Source organism: Manduca sexta, chromosome 22 (genome assembly GCF_014839805.1).
Source record: "Manduca sexta isolate Smith_Timp_Sample1 chromosome 22, JHU_Msex_v1.0, whole genome shotgun sequence".
Lineage (NCBI taxonomy): Eukaryota > Metazoa > Arthropoda > Insecta > Lepidoptera > Sphingidae > Manduca > Manduca sexta.
In genome coordinates, this window is record NC_051136.1 from 11,016,143 (window position 1) to 11,041,436 (window position 25,294).

Here is a 25,294-nt window from a genome sequence, read left to right on the forward strand (position 1 = left end):
CGTTTCTGTACTAAAATTTTATAGTAGTCTTTGCGTCTGTAGTAAAATAGAAATAAATCAGTAATTTGTTTAAATTATTGATAAAAATATTATGTTACAGTTTGTAATCTGTCCAAGTCTGTTTTATGACATTTTGCCTTTTTATGACGTGCGTGAAGTGAGAGTGGATGGACACGACTACGAATTCATTTCTTCGATTTCGGCTGCGTACGGCTGTGAAATTATATTTAGTGCAACGATCACGATTCACATGATAGAAATTACCAAATATACTAACACAAAACACTACATCGAAGGCGTCGTGACTTAGATACCGCTCTCTGGCAAAATGGGTAAAGCTAAGAAGGGAAAGAAGAACCCTACTGCGGACGACGGGTAGGTTCCACCTATGGCATATGTTTTCGATGGGACTGGTCAACATATGTAGTTAATTAATGTTAACGTTTCGTTTTAGCGACAGTGATGTGGAAACCACAAACATCAATAACGCGAAGCCGGCACAGAAGGGAAAAATGTAAGTACTTTGAGGTTAACTCTTCAATTTAACCCTAAGGAAAATTCATTGCTTTTATCTTTGCCTTTAGCATACTTTTCCTGGAAGTGAGTGTTCTAAGTGTCACAAGACAGATTCAAAGTAATTTTTATGTATAAATGTACTTTTAAATGGAGAGGACTTTGTATTTGAAAAATTTTACTAGTCATAAATATTGATAAGATCGCAAGTGAATAATGATACAGTTTGGACCTATCCTGATTTCCAATTTTGTAATATGAGCCTTATGACCTAAGGGGTAAAGCTTTTTTGGTGAAAAGTTACCCAGAGTTTTATATATTGTTTTAGCATATCCCAAGATACAGATGATAGTGAAGACGAAAAACCGAAAGCGAAGGCAAAACATAAAAAATCTGTTGAAGAGGATGTCAAGGAAGTCACAAAAAATATTAAGAATGTTTCAATCGCAAACAAATCTCAAAAGAAAAAGGTTGATGTGAGTAGTGAAGGTAAGTCAAATTTGTAATATGTGTAACATGAAATTAATATTCTTTTATGGTGGTAATATCATAAAAAAATATGACTACCTAAAAGTTCTCATAAGAATTTTAAGGATCTGTGAAAGTTACCAACCTGGACCCATAATAAATAAGAGACTTCTTCTAAATTATTATTATGACCTACTGAACTGGGCCCATATGTATGCAACATGTTTTAACAAAATGTTACTGTCAATGGTGTCATTATAGCAAGAAAGTACTGTGTTATTTCAACACTTTTTGCAATGTGTTTAAATCTATTTTTTTCTTACTCATACAAAAGAGATATATTGCATGAATCATAAATACTGTAAATAACATTACTAAGAAAAAATGTATGGCAAAATGCTAAGTTATGATGTTTGTATATACCATGCTCAGGGAAAAAAAATTATTAAATGAAAAATACCTTCTCAACTTTTTTTATTGCTTACAAATACAATGTACACCAATACATAGCAAAAAATTAAAATCATAATATTATAGATCAGCCTAAGTCCCATTATTATTATAGGCCAATGTTTAGAATATAGGGTATCCTTTGAGGCTATGTGTTATAGGTAGGGAATTTCCAACAATATAAGTTCTAAAGCAGAATTCTACATTGCTGAGTGTTGTGACTTTAAAATATATTACTATATATGAAAGCACATATTTTGTAGGATGCTATATTTACAGTCCATATGGTAATTGTTGCAAACTAAATGATATTTTTGTTCAAAAGATGAATCTGAGGAGGAGATAGAACGAAAGCCAAAGAAAGGAAAGAAGAAGGAAGAAAAGAAGAGTGCTTTCTCTTTATTGGAAATTGAAGATGCTGATGTTTCACCACCTGAGGAAGCACCTTCATCAGAGGACGAGAAACCCGCCCCAAAGTCTCAAAAGAAACCAGCTCAGGAAAAGAAAGAACCAGCAGGTAAGAAAGGTAAGAAGGCAAAAAGAAAGAAGGATGACAGTGATGAAGACCTTGAAAAGGTACTTGCTGAATTAGAAATGGAATATGCTGGTGTCAAAAAAGAGCCAACTCCTCCAGCTCCTGAAGACGAAAAACCTCAAGATGTAGTAGAGGAAAAGACAAAATCAAAGAAAAAGGGCAAAAAAGAAGAACCTAAAACAGAGCCTGAGAAGGAAAATGAAGAAAAAGAGGGTGGAAGTGATAATGAAAATGATATCACGATAAAGACAGCTGCACAAAAAAAGAAAGAGAAAAAGGAAAGGGAGAAATTAAAGAAACAAGAAGCCAAGAAGAAAGAACAAGAAGTTAAAAAAGATGGTGGTGAAACTAAACCAAAAGCTGAAAAAGTAGAATCTAAGCCTATTGAAGAACCAAAAGATGAAGCCAAAGCCCCTTCAGAAGAAAAGGATGGAGAGGGTGATGCACCAACTACTGAAGGAAAGAAGAAGAAAAAAGGTGAGAAGGATAAAGATGATAAAGGCAAGAAAGGTCCAACAAAGAAGACTATTGCTGCCATGCAAGAAGCATTAAAGAAAGTGAAAGAGGAGGAGGAACGCTTGAAGAAGGAAGAAGAGGAAAGACTGAAACAAGAGGAAGAACGAGAGCGTCAGAGATTAGAAGCAATTAGGTTAGAAAAGGAAAGAAAAGAGAGGAAAAAGCAGAAAGAAAAGGAGAGAAAAGAAAGACTAAAAGCTGAGGGGAAATTGCTAACCCCCAAACAGAAAGCAGAGAAAGCAAGGGCGCAAGCTATGTTGGAGTCTTTGAAGGCGCAGGGCATTGAAATTGGATCAGCCGAAAAGAGACCTCCAAGGCCTGGCACCAGAGTTAAGCCAGGTAGATTAAAAAGCCAAGTGTCACAAGATGCCCCTTCAACACCTTCTGAAGAAAAGAAGGTTGAATTGGGAACAACTGACAAGAAGGTACATTTTATCACTGTTCATTATATTATATGGAAATATCTCTTAAGTCATATGACTTCAAAATATTTAAATGATATCAAATACATTTTTATAGCTAATCATAATATAACGGTTTTAGGAGGATACTCAAAAACCAGCAGAGAAAAAGGAATCAGACAATGATTCTGTTAAGGATGCATGGGATGCGGAATCTTCTGAAGATGAAGCAGAACCACCTAAACTGGAGCCAGAACCTGTACAGGAACAAAAGAAGGTTTCTTCTGAAGATAAATCAAAGGAGGTAGATTAACTGTTTAATGACGTCTTGAATAATTAAGAATTCAAACATTTTACAGGAGAATGACATGTCATGAATCAAACAATAATGTTTAATAATATTTTAGGCAGCAGAAGAGGAGGAAAGTTCTGAAGAAGAAGATGAGAGCTCAGATGAAGACTCAAGTTCTGAAGAAGATTCTGAGGACGACCAGATGACTGATGTGCAAAAGAAACGGGAACTTATCCTAAAGAGATTAGAGGTGCGACTTCATTAATTATAATTATTTGGAGATGGATCTTATTTGTAAACTTTGTTTAGTATTACTGAGAACTTTTTTTATCTACCTTATCTAGTATCAAAATTGATCCCAACACAAGTTAATGTAAAGGAAGATCCTGCAAATTAATTTCCAATTGACTGAAAACATATGAACAATGGTAAGGTTTTAAAAATGTTTAATTTCAGAAACGCCGCGAAGACAACGAAGCGAACAAAGGCAACAATCCTCTGCGCGCGGCCGTTGTTTGTGTACTTGGTCACGTAGATACGGGCAAGACCAAGATCCTCGACAAGTTGAGACGCACCAACGTACAGGATGGCGAGGCTGGAGGTATCACGCAGCAGATTGGTGCCACTAATGTTCCTATTGAGAATATTAAGGAACAAACTAAACATGTCAAAGGGGTCAGTGGAAAATGAATGTTCTTTCTTTATAAATTTTGTAGGTTGTAGGTTATGACCTGACTGATTATGACTCTCTGTTGTTGACTATGATGTAATTGCCTTTTATTAAGAAAAAAAGACACCTCCAATATTATTATTTATGCGATCTGTTTTGTTTAATTTCCAGGTGAATGAGATTGCCTTCAAGTTGCCTGGTCTGTTGATCATTGACACACCCGGTCACGAGTCCTTCAGTAATTTGAGGAACAGAGGATCATCTCTTTGCGATATTGCTATTCTTGTAAGTACTATACAACAGCTTTTAATCCTAGTTAGTACTTTTGGCCACTAATTCAATACGTAATTTTTTTTACAGGTAGTAGACATAATGCACGGTCTTGAGCCGCAAACCATAGAGTCAATCAATCTGTTGAAACAGAAAAAGACTCCGTTCATAGTGGCTCTGAACAAGATCGATCGTCTGTACGACTGGCAGAGTGCCCAGCGTAAGGACGTGCGCGATATACTCAAGTTGCAACAGCCTAATACTCAACTGGAGTTCGAGAAACGCAGCAAGGATGTTATGCTGCAGTTTGCTGAGCAGGTAATGTTTTAGATAATTTAAATTTAGTTTATGCTGTTTGTATAATGAAAAGGTTAAAGTTTCTGTTTTGTAAGGCAGTGACAAAATATCAATGAATATCATTGGCAAAAATAATAATAACAATTAACGACAGTGTGTGTTGAACAAAACGTAATTAAACAAAATAATGTGTCATGTGCCACAGTTAGTATTATTTGACAGAGATAATACGTTTTGGTAACCCTCTCGCACGCAAACGCGGTGCGTTCGTCAGATTAAGACGCTATTTTATACGTGTATAAAATTTTATTTAATTATTTAAGATTTTACTTAAATTACCATGTGGCTCTAAAAACTAAAAATATATTTTATCCAGGGTCTGAATGCAGCTCTGTTCTACGAGAACCCGGACCCGCGTTCCTACGTGTCGCTGGTGCCGACGTCGGCGGTGACCGGCGAGGGTATGGGCAACCTGCTCGCCATGATCGTGCAGGCGTGCGAGGGACCATTGCATAAACGACTCGTGTTCTCCAACCAACTGCTTGCCACAGTGCTTGAGGTAGGTTGTACTTGATACCGCTATTGTGTTTTAGGTCAAAATTGCGATTTAGACAGACGAGTCCGGCACAAATAGGCAAATGAATTCCCAGTTTTAAAAACATTTACTTCTGACGAATAATAGAAAAGCGCTTTTTTCGTTGTCCATCGCGCTTTAAGTCGATTATGAAATGAGGAGCAATTGGTTTGGTTCCATAATGAGGCGAGAGTATATGTAATCTGCAAATACTTTGAGTTTATGTTTTGCGGGATGGTAAGCTTTCATAATCCCTTGCAATAACTACACAAGTCTTGTATCTTGGTTTTGGGGTAGGTCCTCGAGATACTACATTATACTAATATAATATACAACATACTACTATCAGCCTTGTTTTACCTGTATAAATCCAATTTTAATGAGCTCACAATGGGATTAATTTCGTTTTTAATCATTGTTATTCTTAGCTAAGGTGACCATAAATTATTTTGTCAATGTCAGGTGAAAGCGATCCCTGGTCTGGGCACGACGATCGACACGATCCTGATCAACGGCACGCTGCACGAGGGCGACACGATGGTGCTGGCGGGCACGGACGGCCCCATCGTCACGCAGATACGTTCCCTGCTCATGCCGCAGCCCATGAAGGAGCTGAGAGTGAAGGTACCATATAGATCGATTACCAAAAGCTGGTGAGAACAATAATTCACATAACACGTGTGTGTATTGTCTGTGGACAAACATACGGTGGTTGTCATGACGACGCATTGCGTACGATTCGTCAGTCATATTGTATGATGTTATGTTTCAAATATTATTTTTAACATTTATACTAATAAAGTTGAAGAGTTTGTTTGAACACGCTAAGCTTAGGAACTACTAAACCGATTTTGATATTTTTTCATTAATAGGAATAATAGAAAGCTACATTACCCCAGAGTTCTATAGGCAAAATTTTATTTAAAAAAAAATCTTTTTCACTATACTATAGACGTGCCAGCTATGGTTAATGCACCCATAATAAAGGCACTGGGTAAATGGTAATCATCACTTTACCAAAAAATTTGCCAGCTATATGTGTCTCTCTTTTAGAACGCGTACATCGAGCACAAAGAAGTGGTTGGAGCGCAGGGGGTGAAGATCGCAGCCAAGGAGCTGGAGAAAGCCATCGCTGGTCTCAACCTGCTCGTGGCTCAGAAACCGGACGAAGTCGACGTGCTCAAGTCAGTTCAACTGTTACTACTATTTTTTCTAATGTTTTGATGGGATCAAGAAGAATCATAGATTTGCAAATGTGATGGTAAATGATGATTATCAGTCACGATCATTAATAAAAACAGAAATTGTGGGCACCTCCGTCTGGTATCTGGTTATTTCTTTCCATCAGTACACACTCCTGCTCACCTGCATATATTTGCATTGCCAGAAAATATATTAATTAACTGTGAAAATCCTCTCGCTTCTCTAATTTCCACTCCCTTAACCTTGGTAATACATTCATGATACTTTTGAAATTCTTTTGATTCGCTGTAACCTTGACAGTACATTCATGACTCTTATGAATCGATTAAAGCTCTTGACCGTTCTCCGGTTGCAATAAAAAATATATTGTAATGTGTTTAGGGAGGAGGTGGCCCGCGAGCTGAAGTCCGCGCTGTCGTCCATCAAGCTGTCGGAGCGCGGCGTGTACGTGCAGGCCTCCACGCTCGGCTCGCTCGAGGCCTTGCTCGAGTTCCTGCGCACCAGCAAGATCCCCGTCAGTACACTAGTGTTATTGTAACATATACTAATTACAGCTACCGTCAGTCTTTTTGTCCAGTGTGAAGTTAGTTAAAACTCAGATAATTATTTACGTTTAGTTTTTCTTTTTCTACAGACGTTTTAGATGATAAAATAATACATGAATAAGATCATATTCATATGTACTAACCTTGATATAGCTATACCTTTATTCATATCTTTAAACTATGTGTTTAGTGGACATAAATCTCTAATTTAAGTGCTGTTTTCTGTTGAAATATATGCAATTAACTAATAATACTTTTGCAGTACTCCGCAATCAGAATAGGTCCCGTGGTGAAACGTGACGTGATGAAAGCGTCCGCCATGTTGGAACACGATTCGCAGTACGCGACTATATTGGCGTTTGATGTCAAGGTAAGTTGAGAAACTTTTCTAAAATCATTGTGTTTTAGACTAGGCGATCATTAAAAAGACATTTTAATAGGGCTTATAACCCTTTCATCTTGAAAGAGGTGAACTAAATGAGAATAGTATAAAAAGAACAATATTTACGAGTCAACATTCGATTTTTGTCTCAATAGCCCAAACTGGCTCAAAACCTGCACCTATTCTGCGATGACAAGTGTTTGATAAAAGTTCAAAGCCAAGCTGGGCTGAGTGCCTTAGAATACATTTAGGACAATGTCCTTCAGTTTGAAACAGTTTTTATTACTCCTGGTTAAGCAAAGTAATATTTGTTTTTTTTTCTGCTCAGTATCAGGCCGAAATCTGGAATTTGTGAATGATATACCGACCGATTTGTGATAGGCTCGCCCCCTATCACATCATGGGACGGAACACACTTGGTGCAGAGTACCTGCCCTGGTTGCGCCTCTGCATATCCCTTCGGGGATAAATGCGTGATGTGGGTTTTATTCATGGTTACTTATACAATAGACAATCTATATATAGCTACTATAATCCTGTACAGATTGAGCGCGACGCCCAAGAGTTGGCGGACCAGCTCGGCGTGAAGATATTCGCGGCGGACATCATCTACCACCTGTTCGACAAGTTCACCGCCTACCGCGAGGAGCTCAAGCAGCGCAAGCGCGAGGAGTTCAAGCACATCGCAGTCTTCCCCTGCAAGCTTAAGGTGAGATATGGTTGAGAAATGTTGATAATTTACACTTGTTTTCTTGAAAAGGAAAAAGGCATGTCATGTTTGATGTACATTTTTCAGCTGATATAATGTGAGTGACCACTTACTGTCTACCCCTAAAAAGGGTAAATGGCGTATGTACGTATGTTGACGTCCAGTGAACAAACTTCTTAAGAATAAATTAAAAAAAACAATTACAATAACTTGCAAATAGTTGTTGACTAGTGAACTACGATTATGCCCAGACAGAATGAATGAATAAATTTCTTTATTGTCTCATTCATTATAGTCACACTTTAAAATTCTATTTATATAACAAAACGGTAATTGGAGGGCGAGGAGAAGGGAGACCGGCAGTCAATAGCTTAATCTACGTTTTACTAATGATCACATTAGTAATTCATGTGTTCATGTCATGATATTTTTCTTCTATAGGTGCTGCCGCAGTTCGTGTTCAACTCCCGTGACCCGATCGTGGCTGGTGTCATGGTGGAAGCTGGTATCGTTAAGGAGGGTACACCAATTTGTGTGCCCAGCAAAGAGGTTTGTAAAATACTACATATATTTTAATTATGCAGATTTCATTAAATCCCAAAACATCCTGTCCTAATCCCAAAACATCCTGTCCTAACTGTGGCTCGATAGTAAGAATAACCCAATCAAATGTGTCAAACAAATTCTCTTCATATTATGTTCGCTATCGATCCGAAGGAAGCGATTAAGACAGTTTGTTTAGATCGACTGTATATTGTATAATTTTTTTTTATCCACTAAAAGTTATGACTGAGATAATAGAGTCCCAAATGATGTAAGAAAAATAACGGTCGATTTATAGCAGATTGAAGTTTAATATGTATAGTTATTCCATCTATCGTTCCTTCTTTATTTTATTCTTTATGAGATCGCCGATTCAAGGATCTTCTATTGGTTCCCAACAGTTTGTGGAACTGGGCCTAGTGACGTCGATCGAGGTGAACCACAAGCAGGTGGAGACGGCGCGCAAGGGCCAGGAGGTGTGCATCAAGATCGAGCCCATCCCCGGCGAGTCGCCCAAGATGTTCGGCAGACACTTCGACGAGACTGATATGCTAGTCAGCAAGGTTAGTGCATACACTTACTTTGCGATTTTGTACTGTTCTACATAGTCTCCGGAGTAGGGATGGTGCATATCTTAGTACTATTCATGCTATAACGCTTTACGTTGACTTTTACCCCCGTATTCACGTTTTTTATCTAAGGACGGAGCAAAGAACAAGTCTGTTTCTCAGTGCTGACGGCATGGCAGCCTTCGCAGTGCGTAGACATAAGGCCGTTGTGATTGGCTAATATTGTTGTATCTCAATATTAGCCAATCACAACGGCCCTATGTCTTGTTATCACAGCATTATTCGATCCTTAGATAAAAAACGTCTACGAATAAGGGGGTTAGATTTATAGTATGGCGTATTTTGTAAGTTCAGAACACGGGGTAAGACAGCAAAGCCTAATATATCATTTGGCTATTTTCAAACATGCCCAATCACTCTTTGGGTCCATTGCGACAATGGCCCAATCAGAATAAAGTTTTTTGACATGCTGACAAACTACTCATTTTGATTGGTTCATTCTGGAAATCGGATCGAAGATTGAGATAGGGATCGATTTAAAGAATGAAGGATGAAACGAACCTTTAAGACGTATAGTTAGACAACTTCAACATCCCTAAACAGATCGGGGATAGTTGTACTATTATCGAATTTCTTCATGGACTATCATCGAAACAATTGATTTACGGTGTGTGACGTGATCATAAATGTATAACTAGATAAAATAATAATTGAAAGCATTTACTGGCGAAAGGTCGATATCGACGAAAGGCGATAGAGGAGATACTTCCTTTATTAAATAATTTAAATATAACTACACGACAAAAAAAAACTTCAATACACACAAGCACAAGGATACGCTAGTAAATGACATGCTAATACCAGGATAGGATTAAAATAGTTACACATCGTGAAGACTGGGTGTGTCTGTTGCAGGCACGTTTGCAGATATTAAATATGACATTTAACGTCGTGTTTGCATTGAACACTATCCTCAACATGTGACCTGCATCCGTTTGTAGCGGGATTCGGAAAGGTCAAAGGTTCACGCGTGACCTTTCATATATGACATGATTAATATTTATTTTGAAAACTAAAGTACAAACAGTACTTAGCTTTGAGTTTGGGCATTTTAGTTAGCACAATTCACTGTTCATAAAGTTGGAGAGCGGATAATATATTAACTTCCTTATAGTTCAGATTGCGGTATAATAAGAATTTCAGTACGAAAGATGGTTTAAACCCTAAAATACAATTGATTTTGAATTAAAATATAAAAACTCTGGAAACGTTTAAAATTAGGTGCATTTTTCAATAATAGATAAAGGATGCGCGATTCAAACTGTGACGTTATGACCATAAAATTGCGGGCGTGCGAGAGAGATAGCATGATGCTCCCGTTGTGCGACAACTCCTTAACTTTTATAGAAAATATAATTGATTGGTTCTTTCCTTAACTAATTAAATGTTGTTTTAATATCTATGGGGTATAAAAATAACAAAATAAACATGTGAAATTGTCCAATTCAGTTAAGTCGGTCAGCATCGTTTTAAAGTTGACTAACTTCTCATAATTTAGAGAGATTACTATGTCGAGCCGCAACCACTAACAACTATCTCATTACTCGGTGCGCCGTGACATAACGTTGTTATTTAAACTAATATATTCAAAGGAAAGCGTGTCTAGTACAACATCTTCAACGTTTAATGGAGGTGATTAATCAAACTAGCCACTTGTGAAATTACTTTTATTTCCAGCTCATTTTATTGTCGCTTTCTAATACAAATTGCGCTGATGTAGTCTTGGTATTTTAACTTAACGATAACACTTGGAATAGTGCTGCAAAAATATTGGGTTAGTAATTATTGTGTATTTATGGACACACTCACGCTTTTTATCCTCGAAGGGGTAGGCAGAGGCGTAACTAGTGCACTCATTTACCGCCGAGTGTATTCCGTCTTATTATTCACAACTTTTAGACTTTGGGCTGATGCTGAATAAAATATCCAATATCACTTTGCCCGACCCGGCGATCGAACCCGAGACCTCAGCACTGCAGTCGTACAGTGATGCAACTAGGCTACCGAGGCATGTATCGTTAGCAAATTAATACGATTCATTTATAAGCAATCGTTACGATCAATGTTTGTTTCTTCATGTCCATTGATCCAATTTGAATATCATATATTAGGTTCTTATTCCGTAACAATACAAAAATTCTATTGATTTTTTAATTCAGGTTCGTTAATCCAATTTGAATGTCATATATTAGAACCTTATTCCGTAACAATACATAAATTATATTGATTTTTTAATCCAGCTTCGTTACTGACATATGTAAATTATCGTTATTAATATTTTCATGTATATAAATATAATTATTACTATAATCAATATCGGCCTTCTCAAGTCCATTGCTATCCTTAGGAACACTATGTTTCTCATTAAAATTTAACCTCTCGTAGGTCATATCTATCATATTTGTATAATATAGTTAATACACAAAACAACACGAGTTTCCATTACGATAACTAATTGATGTCAGTGATTGATTGTGCTGTTGGTGGCCGCAAAATGTACTAGATTTATAGTTGGTTAAATGCAAACTGGCGTTTTTTTGTTAATATGTTTACTATATCGATTTTTTTTATTTTGTTGCGGTTTTTTATATTATGGTTAATTTTTTTTAATATTTATAAGTCCGCCCAGTGATGAAGGCTCCAGTCTTCGAAATGTCAGGAGAAAATCATAATAACCGAGAATAAAAATAAACGAGAAACTCCGAAAAATAGTTTGATTTCGATGTCTAACATATAAAACAACATTAGACACGTTTATTGAAAATCATGATTGCTTGCATATCTTTCGGACTATTGTATTTGGATACCAGGCTGTCTTGTGTAAAATACCTTTTTTAAGTCATACATTTATTCAAATTTTGGTACTCTACAAATCTATTATATGATACATGATAAAATCATAAAACACATATCTGTTGATTTTGTTTTTCTAAAAAGACAACATGACTATAGTCATACACTCTCTTGAACAATAGCCTTAAAATGTACAGCGACACTCAAATGAATATGAGGTTATTTAACAATAAAACACCCCCCAGTCATAAAACATAAACTTAATATTCTTTAAGGACGTTACGCAACGGGTGAACACAAAAATGTAGCGTTGAAAATGTCAACGGGGTAATAGTAACAACACGATAAATAATCGCGTCGACAATAAATTATACGCTTCATAAAGTGACCGGTGAAAGTTTTATAATGTTCGTAAATTGTTACGACGCTCATATATCAATCGCGGCCGTCGTAACTTAGTTGATAACACGCATAGTTCGCCCTTAGCGCTGCGATCGGCGCTCGCGCAACTATCTTTGTTGCGGACTTAGGTCCTTCGTTGGGTGCTATGTCGTTGTTGCTATTTTGAGCTGAAGCTATTTTAATACTACATTTGACTGTTTTTATTATGTCACTATTGTTCGTTAGGGGCCGTTCAAGTGTTACGTAACGCAATTTATGAAGATTTTTGACACCGCCCACCCCATGTAACGTGCCGTAACGTTTTCCAGGACGCCCCCCCCCCCCCCCTCCAAAAGTTACGTAACTCAAAATTAACAATTTTTTTTAATATTCACAATTATTTTACGCAAAATACCGGAAAGTCGATAAAATACCTTTGCAACTTTTTTAAATTAAAAAAAAAATGTTACAAAAAGCTTTGTACGAAAACACCCTCCCGCCCCTGTAAGACATCGTAACGTTTTACAATAATTAATTGCGTTACGTAATACTTGAGCCGTTATTGTTAGATATGCTATAATTTATATTTAGAGATTGTTTTGTATCTAGCCACATTATTTTATTTCCTTCAATAACGTCAATATTCTACATCACATTCGTAGGATTCGAAATATAAATATCCAATTTTCAATCATAATTTATTTCGGTGTAATTGATATTTCTTTCAAAGCCGTTATTTGAAAACCGCTTGTTCGCATTTAGTTTCCCCGCCTCCCTTACAAGTAGTAAGTTAGTACTTAGTACAAGGGAGAATCGCCCACTCGCCCGTCTGCTCGCCCCGTCGCGTCACGCGCCTCCGCTCAATGAAAGGTCCGTATTGCACAACGAGATCTAGCTCTAGACAAACGCTAACGATTGATACGTCTATAAATAGAACGTATCGGATCCATTATGTTGGATTATTTACACGTTCAGCCTAATTGTGGATGTCATTTGTGTGAACTGACATGCATTCGCGTATCTGTGTTGTGCAAATATAATAGAGTCGTGTTTGTAAAATATTTTGATTCATACTCCATGTGTTTATTATACGATATGAAATATGTATGTTTAAAATATTTGTTTTTAGAGAAGTTGTCAAAACTGCTAAATAAATTTTGATGAGGCTCTCGCAGTCTATATGTAAATTGTAATCGAATGAAGTTACTAATTTGTTTTACAACACTAGACAAAGCACATTTTGATTACCCGACCAGTGTAAAGCATCCAGAAATTCCCAGATTTCACAAAAAAATGTTAAATCGCATCTCATCTCAATCGACATATCTCGATATATCATCATAATCGAATGAATCGATTAGTCATAATCGGCCACCACTAACACTACGGACAAACTAGCATGCGAAAGCAAGAATAATAAATTCTATCGGGCGGTCGCAATCAGGATGCTGTCGATGTTCGCGTGTGGGAAAGGAACGGAAGCGCCGCGCGGTTCGTGTATGGGTTTTGTTGTTATGCCGTTTGGTATTCTTGGGGTGCGACGTGGCGTTTATGGCCCTCGTTCGATGGTTGAATCTTAAAATTTATTTATGCCATTGCAATTGATTCGTGTGATGTCTTGTCTATCTGGATTTGATTAGTGTTTGTTTTGGAGAACTTGGCGTCTTTAAGTCTTTGAAAGAAATTATTGATTGTAGGTTTGTCTATTTCTAGTTGAATTTTTGCTATTTAGAAGCAGACTACCGATAGATCACATCCGTTTTTTTTTTCAAATGGAAAAAAAATCCCTAATTGCTTTGTATAACGAAGCAATGGGAAGTACTTCGTTGCATTATTAATTACCTATTAGCATTTACAACATAGTTTCTGGTGGTATATTATTAAATGTTTATGCTATGAAAATAAAAAAAACCTATTTCTAAACTAAATTGTTATTTGCTAGCATTAAAACAGTCGCCCTTATTGTGTAGTTAGTACATTAGAAAGAGTTGGCTCCGATCAATTGAACTACGTGCAAACATTAAACACGTGCGTATCCATATTTTTTACCCAAGTCGAGTATTCCTTCAATAAAATTATAATCGTAGGTTTTACCCCCCGGTTTATCCCGCGGGGAAGTCTTTTACTGGAATCATAATTCCATAAATCAAAATAAGACATATTATGGTAAAGAAATCACAATAGCTTGCCACTCAGTGATAATATAGCCTAGCTATTCTGTCAATGATAGAATTTTAAGATGGGATTGGTATGTCCAAGGTACCACAAACGAACTTACTATTTCATTTAAACACACTAACGCAACTTACTATTACATCAAGACACACACTCGCGCCTTCAATTGCCGTAGGGGTTGGCAGAGGCGCAACTAGTGCACATACTTTCCGCCGTACATATTCCGTCTCATGATGTGATAGAGGGCTATCGAGTACATATAAATTGTTTGCATACGTTACGTTCACATTATATATTTATAAAAACCAGTTGAGTGACAGCAGTATATTGGCTATAGGTTGCGGTAGGTTTCATTTAAAACATTTTTTTTTATAACTTGATCTATACCTGTTACAATAAGCATGACCTCATTTCACACCTTAAGATGATAGTTTAGACATACAGCATATGCACATAACATGGCTTTTCTGAGAAACAGGCTTCAAGGAAATATTTCCATAAAATAACATTCAAACGAATTAGAAAATACCATATTTATCGTAAAGAATCAACGCACATCATCTGATCTCCAGTAACTGAGTCATCACATCTTAGAAATTGTAGGATTATTTTTCTAAATACTTACTAGTTACTAGGTCCCTCCTATACAATTCGTTTGTCAATGTCAACCCAATGCCTATTTCTCTGTGCTATAATGGGAACATTGTTATTATTCAATATAGTTTACTAGCTTTTGCTCGCAACTTCGCCCGCGTGAAGGAGTGTTCCAGGATATTTTTTTTCCGGCTTGATGTGTATCGCTACATTATGACCAAACTACACAAAATCGTTATAAATTGTAGCATATGTATTATTCTGATGTATAACTAATATTACTGTAAAGTTTCATTCAAATCCGTTTAGTAGTTTTTTCGTAAAAGAGGAACAAACATACATACATCCTCACAAACTTTCGCATTTATTTTATTAGTAGGACTTGACATTTTACTTGGCGGCGACCCGTTGTCCCAATCAATAGTCCAGGAACCAGTGAAGTTAGGTCGCAAACATAGACCCAGTATAATTTCCATCTCTGCGATAGTTATTGTCTTTGGCTGTATAAAGAGAGAGAGAACCTGGAAGGTGTACATATTCCTACTAGAGTAATATATCTTAAAGGGGCATCTATATGTTGGATCCATACCCTCACGCAAACCTTCCAAAGAGATAGTCCTTCTTGGTAGATAAAACATAATATAGTCCGGTTTTATATGCAGTCTCACTACTGAAGTCTTATTCTCTATGACAGTGTAAACTTGATAACATAACGTGGCCGTGTTACGCTATCTTCGTAAAATTTGCCTGGTTATGGTACCTGAATGCCAATTTATATTGTCTTAAACGCGATGCGGTGCGTTACGTGCTTGTTACGCACGCTCAAAATAACGAGTGGCCTAGAGAATAAGGCTCCTGGACATCGACTTCCCCTTCTACTAAAGGTTTAGGCGTTAATCCACTACGCTGCCCAATTGAAGTTGACAGATTTCAAATTAAAATTATTACGGAGAATACTTAGGTATATAGGTTTTCTCTCGAAGTTTTCCTTCACCAACTCAGCGAACGATTATCACTGATAAATATTACACACGTTCTTTCAAAAAGTGTGTCTTGGGTTTTTGAACCTGCGAACCTTCGTCAGCGAGGCTATAGTGCATATATCATTCAACACAAAAATATCGCTTTGCCACTAACGCTCATGAAATACCCCGATATTTCTTATACAGGTATAACAACTTCGATCAAAATAGCCGGTCTATTTCTCTTCCTGCTACATTGTGCGCTATCGTGACGACCTTTCTAAAGTGTCGGCGTCCATGTCGTGTCGTGTATAGTTGTTCCATTCAATATAATGCCCATTAATATACGTTATTATATGTGGCCTTTAGCATACAAAGGAATGGGTTTGGGTAAAATTGATTTAAATAAATAATTAGGTAGCTAATATGTACAAGTATGTAAGGTTGTATATACAGTTAAGATTCTCTGTTCATTATAATTTTGTAGTCTGCAATGTTCTTATAGTTAATGTAAAGTGCATAGCAGCCCTACAAATTTCAAGGTCCTTGTGATTTTATTCGATAAAAATATACGCAGGGTCCATTTTAAATATCAACACTCTTTAAATGTCGCTAAAACTGGACCGGCAAAAGGCCGATCACCGAGTTAATCCAACAATGATTGGGGAAAAAATATATCCATTGAGCATTGTTCATTCATTGTTGCAAAAGTATGAATGCGCGGCGGTGTGTTGCGTGGTTGGGCGTCAATGGCTCCCCCACCCGGCGGCTTCATTGATCGCTGCAGCGAGGGTGCGGCGTGGGTCACTGGGTCGAGGCGCGCCGCGCGACGGCTCTCGCGGGCCCGTCGGGCGCGGCGACTGCACCTCGCTGCTAGGGTTGGCGATGGTTTAGACGGTTTTTTGCACCCTTATTGAATATGCGTTAGGTAAGACTGCCCAACATGTGTGACGACATCGGATTTTCTTGACTTCTTATTGAAAGTTATATTTGCGTAGATATCCTGTTATATTTTAATTGTGGTATCCAATCCCTGTGATGCGAGATAGATTGGTCATTAAAAGAGCCAATTTTTTTCTATGACGTATAAAAACCGCGTCGGCCGCGGCTGCATCTTGGGGTGCTAGACCGATGAGGGTATCAGAATGATGTCGATTTGAGAATGAGATCTTCAAGATATCAGGGGTTGGCAGCCCTATTGTAACACACACTATAGCTAGTAACCCTGTTGCTACGCCCCGGCTGACGTCACCGCGCGGGGAGTTTGTTTACGATTACATTTTTCTCGCCTGCTTCCTTTTTTTTCACAAATTAAATTATACAAGGTGCGAGAAAACTGAAGCTTGACATGAAACACTGCTTTTAAAAAATGTTGCTCGTTTAAAAAATATTAGGCGAGATTAATTATAATTTCATAATAACCTATTTCTGTGCTATCACCTTGAATCATAGCTGAGGCCTGGCGGGCTCTCACCGGCCCGACAGCCGAGTACACTTAAACAAACTGTTCATTCATAAATTATTCAAAACTATCTTTGCCCTTAATTTTGAAGTAAATAAAAGTAATTTCGATTGATAATAATAATCGTTATTTACGTCTCACAACAATGTCTCATACAGTTTATTATTTTACATTTGAGTCACGTAACTGAGCTTTTCTCACATATGACATTTTTGTATAACACCAATTCACATATTTTTGTGTTGCTTACTTACTTAATTAGTAATCAAGTGCGCTTTGCTATCGCGCCGTGGACACGTTTTATGGTGTTCAAACAATCGTTAATACATCAAGTTCATTATCATTTATTGGTACTATTAATACAAAGTTTATCAGGTCGGGAAAATGTATTGATAAAGCAGAGTTGACTGACACATATTCGTGGTATTTCGTTGTAGTTTGAGATGCGATCCGAATAGAAAACGTTTAACGTATAAAAATATTTTCACAGCACTCAATTTCGACATATAGTGTTATTGCGAACAATATAAAAACACTCGTAAAACATTTCAATTTTTTTTTCGATTGGCAACAAACATCAATCTTTCTTATGCTTAGTGAAATGGAATGAAATGTTTATATCATTTCTGTTGTTTTTATGTAGATCTAGTGTTTGTCCTTAGAACCGTTGTTATTTTACACGGGGACGAATTTTAGTATTCCGCTACCGTTGATAGGATGAATACGTATTTCTTTCTAGAAAGAGTATCTAATTAAGTTATAATAGTAGTTGACACCAATTTAATCACGGTACATGAGCTCCGATTTGTCATATTTGTCTTCTATTCACTAATCTATGTTTGATGATCATAATACTTCGCTGGTAGTAGGATATATTTTATATCCGCCCGGATAGCAACCGCCGTACACAAGGTTTTAAGACCCGCCATAGTGGCTCACGTAAGTGTGTCGCGTTCCGGGATCGGACTGTGTATATACGGTTCCAACAGGCCGGCAAAATGTGTCGATTGCCGAGGGGTAATCATGTTAAAATCAGATGTAGTAAAGTCGTATAAAAAAAAGTACTTGCCTATAAGTCGAATTACGATCAATAAAACCGTATATATTTTTTGTGTCCATGCCGGCCTATAAATTATCCGGATGTACGATGACTAGGCCCGGACACGCGAATCATAGGAACTAGTCATTACATGATTTTGTATCGTGTATCATTTCTAAAAAATGAAACATTTTATAGTTGATTTCTAAGATATGATTTGATGGGATTTTTACAAGGGGAAACATTGAAAATCAGTCCTACAGTCTGATACTGTAGGGCTGATTTTCAATGTTTCCAATTCAGTCAGGCTGGTACTGCGGCAAGGAGCTGAATGAGGCTTCTCATTGTTGGCAGAATCAGTATAATTGTGTTATATATTTTGTTTTTTATCTCCTTTTACTGTACATATCCTGTTTTTGTCCCAATAATAAATCTTTATTTCTTTCTTGTAGAGCAAATATCATGAGGCAATTGTTCTATCCCCAATCCGATCAAGTGTTGTATGTTTTGTAGACCGTACTAGTTCTTATAAGATATAAAATTAATAACAAATGACAAAATATACAACTGAAAATAATTACTTCCGTATTTCAAACCTCAAACGACTCCTAAAATCGGGCTTTTAAAAAAACATGTAGAATACTTTGTAATTTAAATATTTTCGAAGTTGTCCATGTCTGAAACTACATAGTGCGTATACTCGATATAAAATGGCTAGAGTTAGTGCTGGCCGATTTTCCGTCACCCGTGTGAAGGCCGGTGTATTTCGGGACTTGGATGACGTCACAACTTTCCTCGTGTTAGGCAACTTATGTCCACCTACCGTGCCCGTTTCGCGAACTATTCGGCCGTGACACTTAAATTCTGATAGCGAAACAATGGTACGTGCTAAAAAAGGTCACTTCTGAAATGAATGCTTTTAAAATTTTGTATTTATTCAGACGTCCGTTAACAATCAGTCTTACTTATAAAAATTACGCAAAGCTATACTTAGTTAAAACACAAATTTACTCGATCAGCTGTTAGGCAGAACCCGCCATCTTGCCTCTTAATCAGGTTCAAACTAGGAACTGGTGATATTTTTGACAGCTATTTTAAGCAATTTTTAACCACCTCTTAACGCCTAAACATGTTTATAAGTAAGACTGAATATGTGTTAATTATTATGAAATTATATTTGAAATATTTTTTTTGTGGTAAAAATAATTCGAAAACCATTCGTTTCTGTACAAGTAGGGAAGTAAACGTAAATGCCTCAGAACTAAACTATATGAGATTTATGGATTGCGTAATTTTTTTGGCATAATGCTTTGCCCATAACTAGTCTAAAACTTATGTCACTATATCGACCCGTATGGGGGCAATGTTGTGGACCAATGCCAGATTCTCTTAATGACGGTTTCTGTATTTATAAAAATAGTCTAAGTTATTCGTTAAAAGTAATTATTGACTTACGGTGTAATAGATGACTTACTTGGTGGCGGTGTTGTACTGTATGCGCTGTACGGCAACGCTCTGAGGTCCTGGGTTCGAATCCCGAATCGGGCAAAGTGATATTTGGGTTTTTCTGCTCAGTATCAGCCTGGAGATTGGAATTTGTGCCCGATATGGCGATAGGCTCGCCCCCAATCACATTATGGGACGGAACACACTTGGCGAAAAGTGGGTGCCCTAGTTGCGCCTCTGTTTACCCCTTCCGAGATACATGCGTGATGTTGTGTGTGCGTGATGTAATAGGTTATTTTTTTTTTCAAAATCCTGTCCTCAGTATAACACGTTGTCGCATACAATAAATTGTATTACGTTGTTAAGTTAATTGATTTTGAATATTATTTCAATAAAGGCAATGTCGATAATAGTTTGACAGTTTGTCAGTCAGAACAACAAAAACTGTTGTTTCCACCAAGCGTTTCTTGTTTCCGAAGTATATGTACCCATTTATATACCGACATAACTAGTCACATCATATTAAATGCACAAAAAAATTAAATTCATTTTGCACGAGTAATCACGTTATGTTTTAGAAGTGTTCTACTATTTCTTACTCATCTTTTTCTCAGTTTCGATCCTCAGTTAGTATCTAATAAATTACGTTATATAATATCATTGGAGTATGCGGTTTACCAAACAATAGCACTTGTAAATAATACGATAACCATACAAAACTATGTATACAAAACTTGTAATTTTTCCTCATTCATAAGTTCTATGTGTTTGAGTCGAATGACTTTATTCATAACGGCATTTAGGCCATCCCTGTCGTTTCTGAGCACGGCATGATCAAGCCCACTTAAAGCTTATTACCATGGATATAAAACAGACATTCGCATGTTTTCCTTTTGCGAGTAACACAAGCGCAATTCCCATGTAGCCGAATGCACACAGCCGCGTTGACCGGGTCAGACCCCATTCTAGAAGTTCCATTGATATTTCGCAGTGCGGTTTCATTGATGAAACTGCTTCATATATGTATGAAGTCATGGCATTAAGTCTACGTAAGTAAAGTTCCATTCAAATGTTTTGTTTTATACAAATGTAAATTTTCTTCGTGCTCGACTTTGTGTGAGATGTTTTTATGCTATCTTGTCAGGAAGTAATACTAAGAACCTTAGTCTTAAGAAAGAACTTTGAAGAGTAAAATATTATAAGAAATTGAAATGGTTTAATAAGTAATGAAACGTAGAAAATATGAATATAGCTGTAAATGTAAGTATTTATAACCATTAAATTTACATTTTTATTCATCCCCTCAAAGGTCACTACGTAAAGAATACTTTAATAATAGTATTCATCTCAGTCCTTCACGCTTCTCTCGATTAATTTCCTTAAAAATAAGTCTTTTCAATCTGACCCTGGTTATAAGCGCTTCCTCGAAACAGCGAAGGCTAAAGCAACTTCTCTTTCCACGATACATGGATAACAAAGAGAAATCCATAACCTCCAACCTAGTTTCCACTTCAAAGCTCATGTTTAAAAATAAAATGTAATTCCAATTCGCGGGTGTGGGTAATGCGATTTGCTGGTTGGTGCGTAGTCGGAGGCGCGGCCCGGGCTGCAGCCGAGGTCGCCGAGGGTGCGGGCGACGGTGACCCACTTCCGGTGCACAAGCTGTCCCATTTTCCGTATGACGTCAAAGGTCTCATTCACCCCTGCTATATCGACGCGGCCAAAACTGGGTCGAGCTGAATGAAACCGCACGTACATTCAACATGAACGATTTATTTTTAGCACCGAAGGTGTCTCGATTCGGTCTCACGGAGAACCAGTTTCGTTGATGTTTCAATGGTCCGTAATTAAATTCTATAATTCTTGACTTATACGCTACTGTCCGGAGTATGATTGATGATGTTAGATATCGGGATATTTGTCTGATTGTAATTATTGCTTGTGAAGAACGAGTGTGTGTTCAAATTGAAGGCTCTTATTTTTGTTTTAATGTTGGGTTTAATTTTTATATCAAATATGTTAGTGTTTCTTCATGTTTGAAATTGTGGGACGGTGTCATGAATAATACACGGTTGTTTTAGATGGAGTTTTACATCACGGAATATTTAACATTAAAGCTCAATATTCATAATTTTAGGTGAAATGGAATCAACTGTTTGTTTTTTTCTTTTAATAATTGATCCAGTTTTATTGATAGGGGAATTGATGATTATATTTATAACTGTAATTCATGGCGTATAAATAATAATATTAAGTTTAGCTTATAAGTAATGAAACGTGTATGTTTTGTTACAGATATCCCGTGCCAGTATCGACGCGTGCAAGGACTACTTCCGCGATGACCTCATCAAGACCGATTGGCAGCTCATGGTGGAGCTGAAGAAGTTGTTCCAGATCCTCTAACAGGCTCGCGCGTTTGGATCTCGCCAAGCTCTCCGCCCTCATAACCACGTAGATGTATTGTCAGATATGCTTTGTCTGTTCCATCTAACAATAGTTCATGTCCGTTTATTGTATCATTGAATCTCATGATATCAGTTTTATAAACATTTTTAACTCGATTAAAACTTATGCAATGTGTTGGATAATGTCAATTGATCGCCGCGTCCGCATTAGTTTCAATATTTGCAACTGCCATAATCGTATAACCTATTTTAATTGTACCCATTTATGATATAATACAAAGGTATGTTTTGAAATACATTGTAAATATAACATTTTACACATATTTATTTATTTTAACCGGAGCGTTATTTTCAATATTATATTTAGCGAGTGTTTGGTTATGGACACGATCATGAAAAAATAAATTTCCGTTAACAAGTTCATTTGTAAATACATATTCATATGAATTATTTGCAATAATCTTGTAGTTTTGATGTAAATATATCAGAATTCCCATGTTGTGTCGTGTAGCAGTGCAATAAACGATCTCGTGTTATGAGCGTAACTTGCGGCAATATCGGTGATGGTGCTTCTCTCGTTGTCTGAGTTTGGTTCGTTTGATGTCAGTGTTGGAGGTCAGTGGGGAACTCCCATAAGCAGGAAAAGGCGTAGGTAGTTAAAAATATCGACCTATTGGACCTCTGAACAATTCCCTACCCCATTATCGTGTTAGATTCTCTAATCTTTTGTATTTTTATAACTAAACGAACATACTCCTAGAATATCACTAGCCGACCCACCGCTGGTTCCTTGACATACCGGAATCCTGTCCCACCTCAAAGCTTGATGTACTAACATATATTACTGATTTTGGGATTAGTGTGTTTCCAATACCATGCAGTAGTAGGTCTCTTCACTTGCAATACGTTGACTGCCATTCCTTTCGATCTTATTGGATCATTTATATCTTTAATATTTATTATAAGATATATTAAGACCCGCATATCACTACCTACGCCTAAGGGTTAGTGCACATAGTGGATTTTTCAATCATAAAAACTTTATGTTTAGGTGATTTTGTATGATTATCGCGGGTGTGCGCCGACCCTAATCTGTAAGCTGAGGTCGTCTATTGTACGGAATTTGTATATTTTTGTTAGAAGCCGCTGGTCTCCCTTCCATGCTTGGATCATAGGGAGTGGACCTTGGAACGCGTGTCCATTGTCGATAGCAGCTGGAGGTTGTATTTTGTATTACGTAGGTATTTTCCCTTTTTGAAATGCTTTGTATTATATAGATGGAATCGGACATATTCTTATATTGAAGAAGTTTTATTAAATTATAGAGTAATATTTCTTTCTTTTATTTTTATATTCCTTTGATACGTATGTTTTTGTACGTAAGTATTAATATTTCAATATGTGAAATTAAATTATAATCCCAATAATAGGACACCTTTTATAAGAGTTGATATGAAGAAACTGCATTGATCAAATATGATGGTATGGAAAGTATGTGATCTGATGGTTTCTACTCATTTGGCGTTGTCAGGAAAGAACTTATGACTGCATCTCAGGAAATTGAACAAGCATTGCATCAAATGTGAGATGTGAAATGATATCGGCCCTTATGACCATGCTTCTAGATTGGCAAAAAGAAATATTATATACCCTATCCAGTGTGTAAAGATCGCACAAGACAAACTAACTATAAGATTATAAGAACAAATTATAGGGCCCGTATTTACAAACGTTACTTGGCTAAGTACGGGGCAATGCTATGACCACACCCGTATTCAAAAACAATAGTATGAGACGCACAGTGCGCTCGAACGCGTAGTGTCGGCAATTTTAATTTTTTCTTTGGCTTTGTTCAGCTATGTATGTACACCTGACGGCTGTCATATGAGATACACCTGTAGTTAGCCAACTACAGTTGTATCGTATGTTGTTGTATAGTATAATACTTTATTATTTGATACACCTTTGAAATTGCTCGAATTATGCGTTCGCTCGCACTTTGCGACCTCATAGTATTATAATATGTAATATGTATATACGGGTGTGTAATTTTTCTGTCCTTTGGCATAAAAGTCTTCGCAGTTTATACACATAGGCGCCCTGTGATTGGCTAGCAGAATATAGATATATAATAGAGACAAAATGGCGTCGGGAATAATTTTCCATACCTTCTGAGAATCACGACGGGTCAAGAGATCCCTTTTAAATATGTTCAGGTCCATCTTACTGAAACCTACAGGTATTATTACCTACTTTTTTATAAATAAATGACGAGACGAGCAAGCCTAATGGTAACAACTGGTCAGAAACAACTACACCATCGAAAACTATGTTACAAAACAAATCGACATGATTGCAGCTTCTGAAGCTATAAAGTCTGTTCGACGACGTGTAAAGGTCAGCAACTATTAGATATTAGCCACATTAGTAGACTCACGCAGTGGAGCCGGAATTTAAAATAGAAAACCCAGACCCTTAATATATCTGTTTGATTAACATAATATTGTAGGTATTCTAGCAGCTACTAAAAAAAATATATTATTTTTTGTTAATTAAAAATACTTTATGAAGAACACTGTGACTGATTAAGTTAAGTTTTTATGCCGAACTCCGTGATTATTATTATTGGGAAAAAAATATACAAAAATAAGATAATTCTTTTTTTATTACTTAAAATTATAAATGAAAATTCAAGTAGGTAGTATAACGTATGATTATAGATAAAAATAATTACCACTAAATTGGAAAAGGTTAGACGTTATTATAATTTGAAATTTCTAAATGAAAATTTGAAATCATCATGAGCTGTGCCTTATTAAACACGTACTTACCTAATTAAAAAAATTGAAAACAAGATAAATATCAGCAATACACTAAATTGATTAATCTAACTTCTGAACATCATATAAAAACAACGATGAGTGTATTTCAAAAGTAATTTTATCCATAACTGTTGCAATCTTCAAACATGTCACAATTAATTTAACCTTATTTTTTTTTAATTGATCATTCTGTGATTAACAAGACTATAAAATATATT

General features: G+C 36.6%; 1 protein-coding gene across 1 annotated transcript; it reads left to right on the forward strand.

The window, feature by feature from the left end:
• The first annotated feature begins 125 nt into the window (after positions 1-125).
• LOC115442159 (eukaryotic translation initiation factor 5B) lies at positions 126-23,586 on the forward strand. The gene is made up of 18 exons (XM_030167146.1): positions 126-375; positions 455-514; positions 842-1,002; positions 1,757-2,907; positions 3,026-3,187; positions 3,291-3,425; positions 3,632-3,850; positions 4,017-4,130; positions 4,206-4,433; positions 4,789-4,971; positions 5,449-5,610; positions 6,040-6,170; positions 6,571-6,703; positions 6,997-7,104; positions 7,661-7,825; positions 8,267-8,374; positions 8,770-8,931; positions 22,145-23,586. Exons 1-18 carry the CDS (start codon positions 329-331, stop codon positions 22,250-22,252), a joined length of 3,537 nt encoding a protein of 1,178 aa, XP_030023006.1. The 5' UTR covers positions 126-328; the 3' UTR covers positions 22,253-23,586.
• The last annotated feature ends 1,708 nt before the right edge of the window (positions 23,587-25,294 follow it).

Coding starts and splice junctions, on each gene's coding strand:
- LOC115442159 (XM_030167146.1), top strand. CDS start 329: ATGGGTAAAGCTAAGAAGGGAAAGAAGAACCCTACTGCGGACGACGG. Junction 7,105..7,660: donor TATTGGCGTTTGATGTCAAG/GTAAGTTGAGAA, acceptor AATCCTGTACAG/ATTGAGCGCGACGCCCAAGA. Junction 7,826..8,266: donor TCTTCCCCTGCAAGCTTAAG/GTGAGATATGGT, acceptor TTTCTTCTATAG/GTGCTGCCGCAGTTCGTGTT.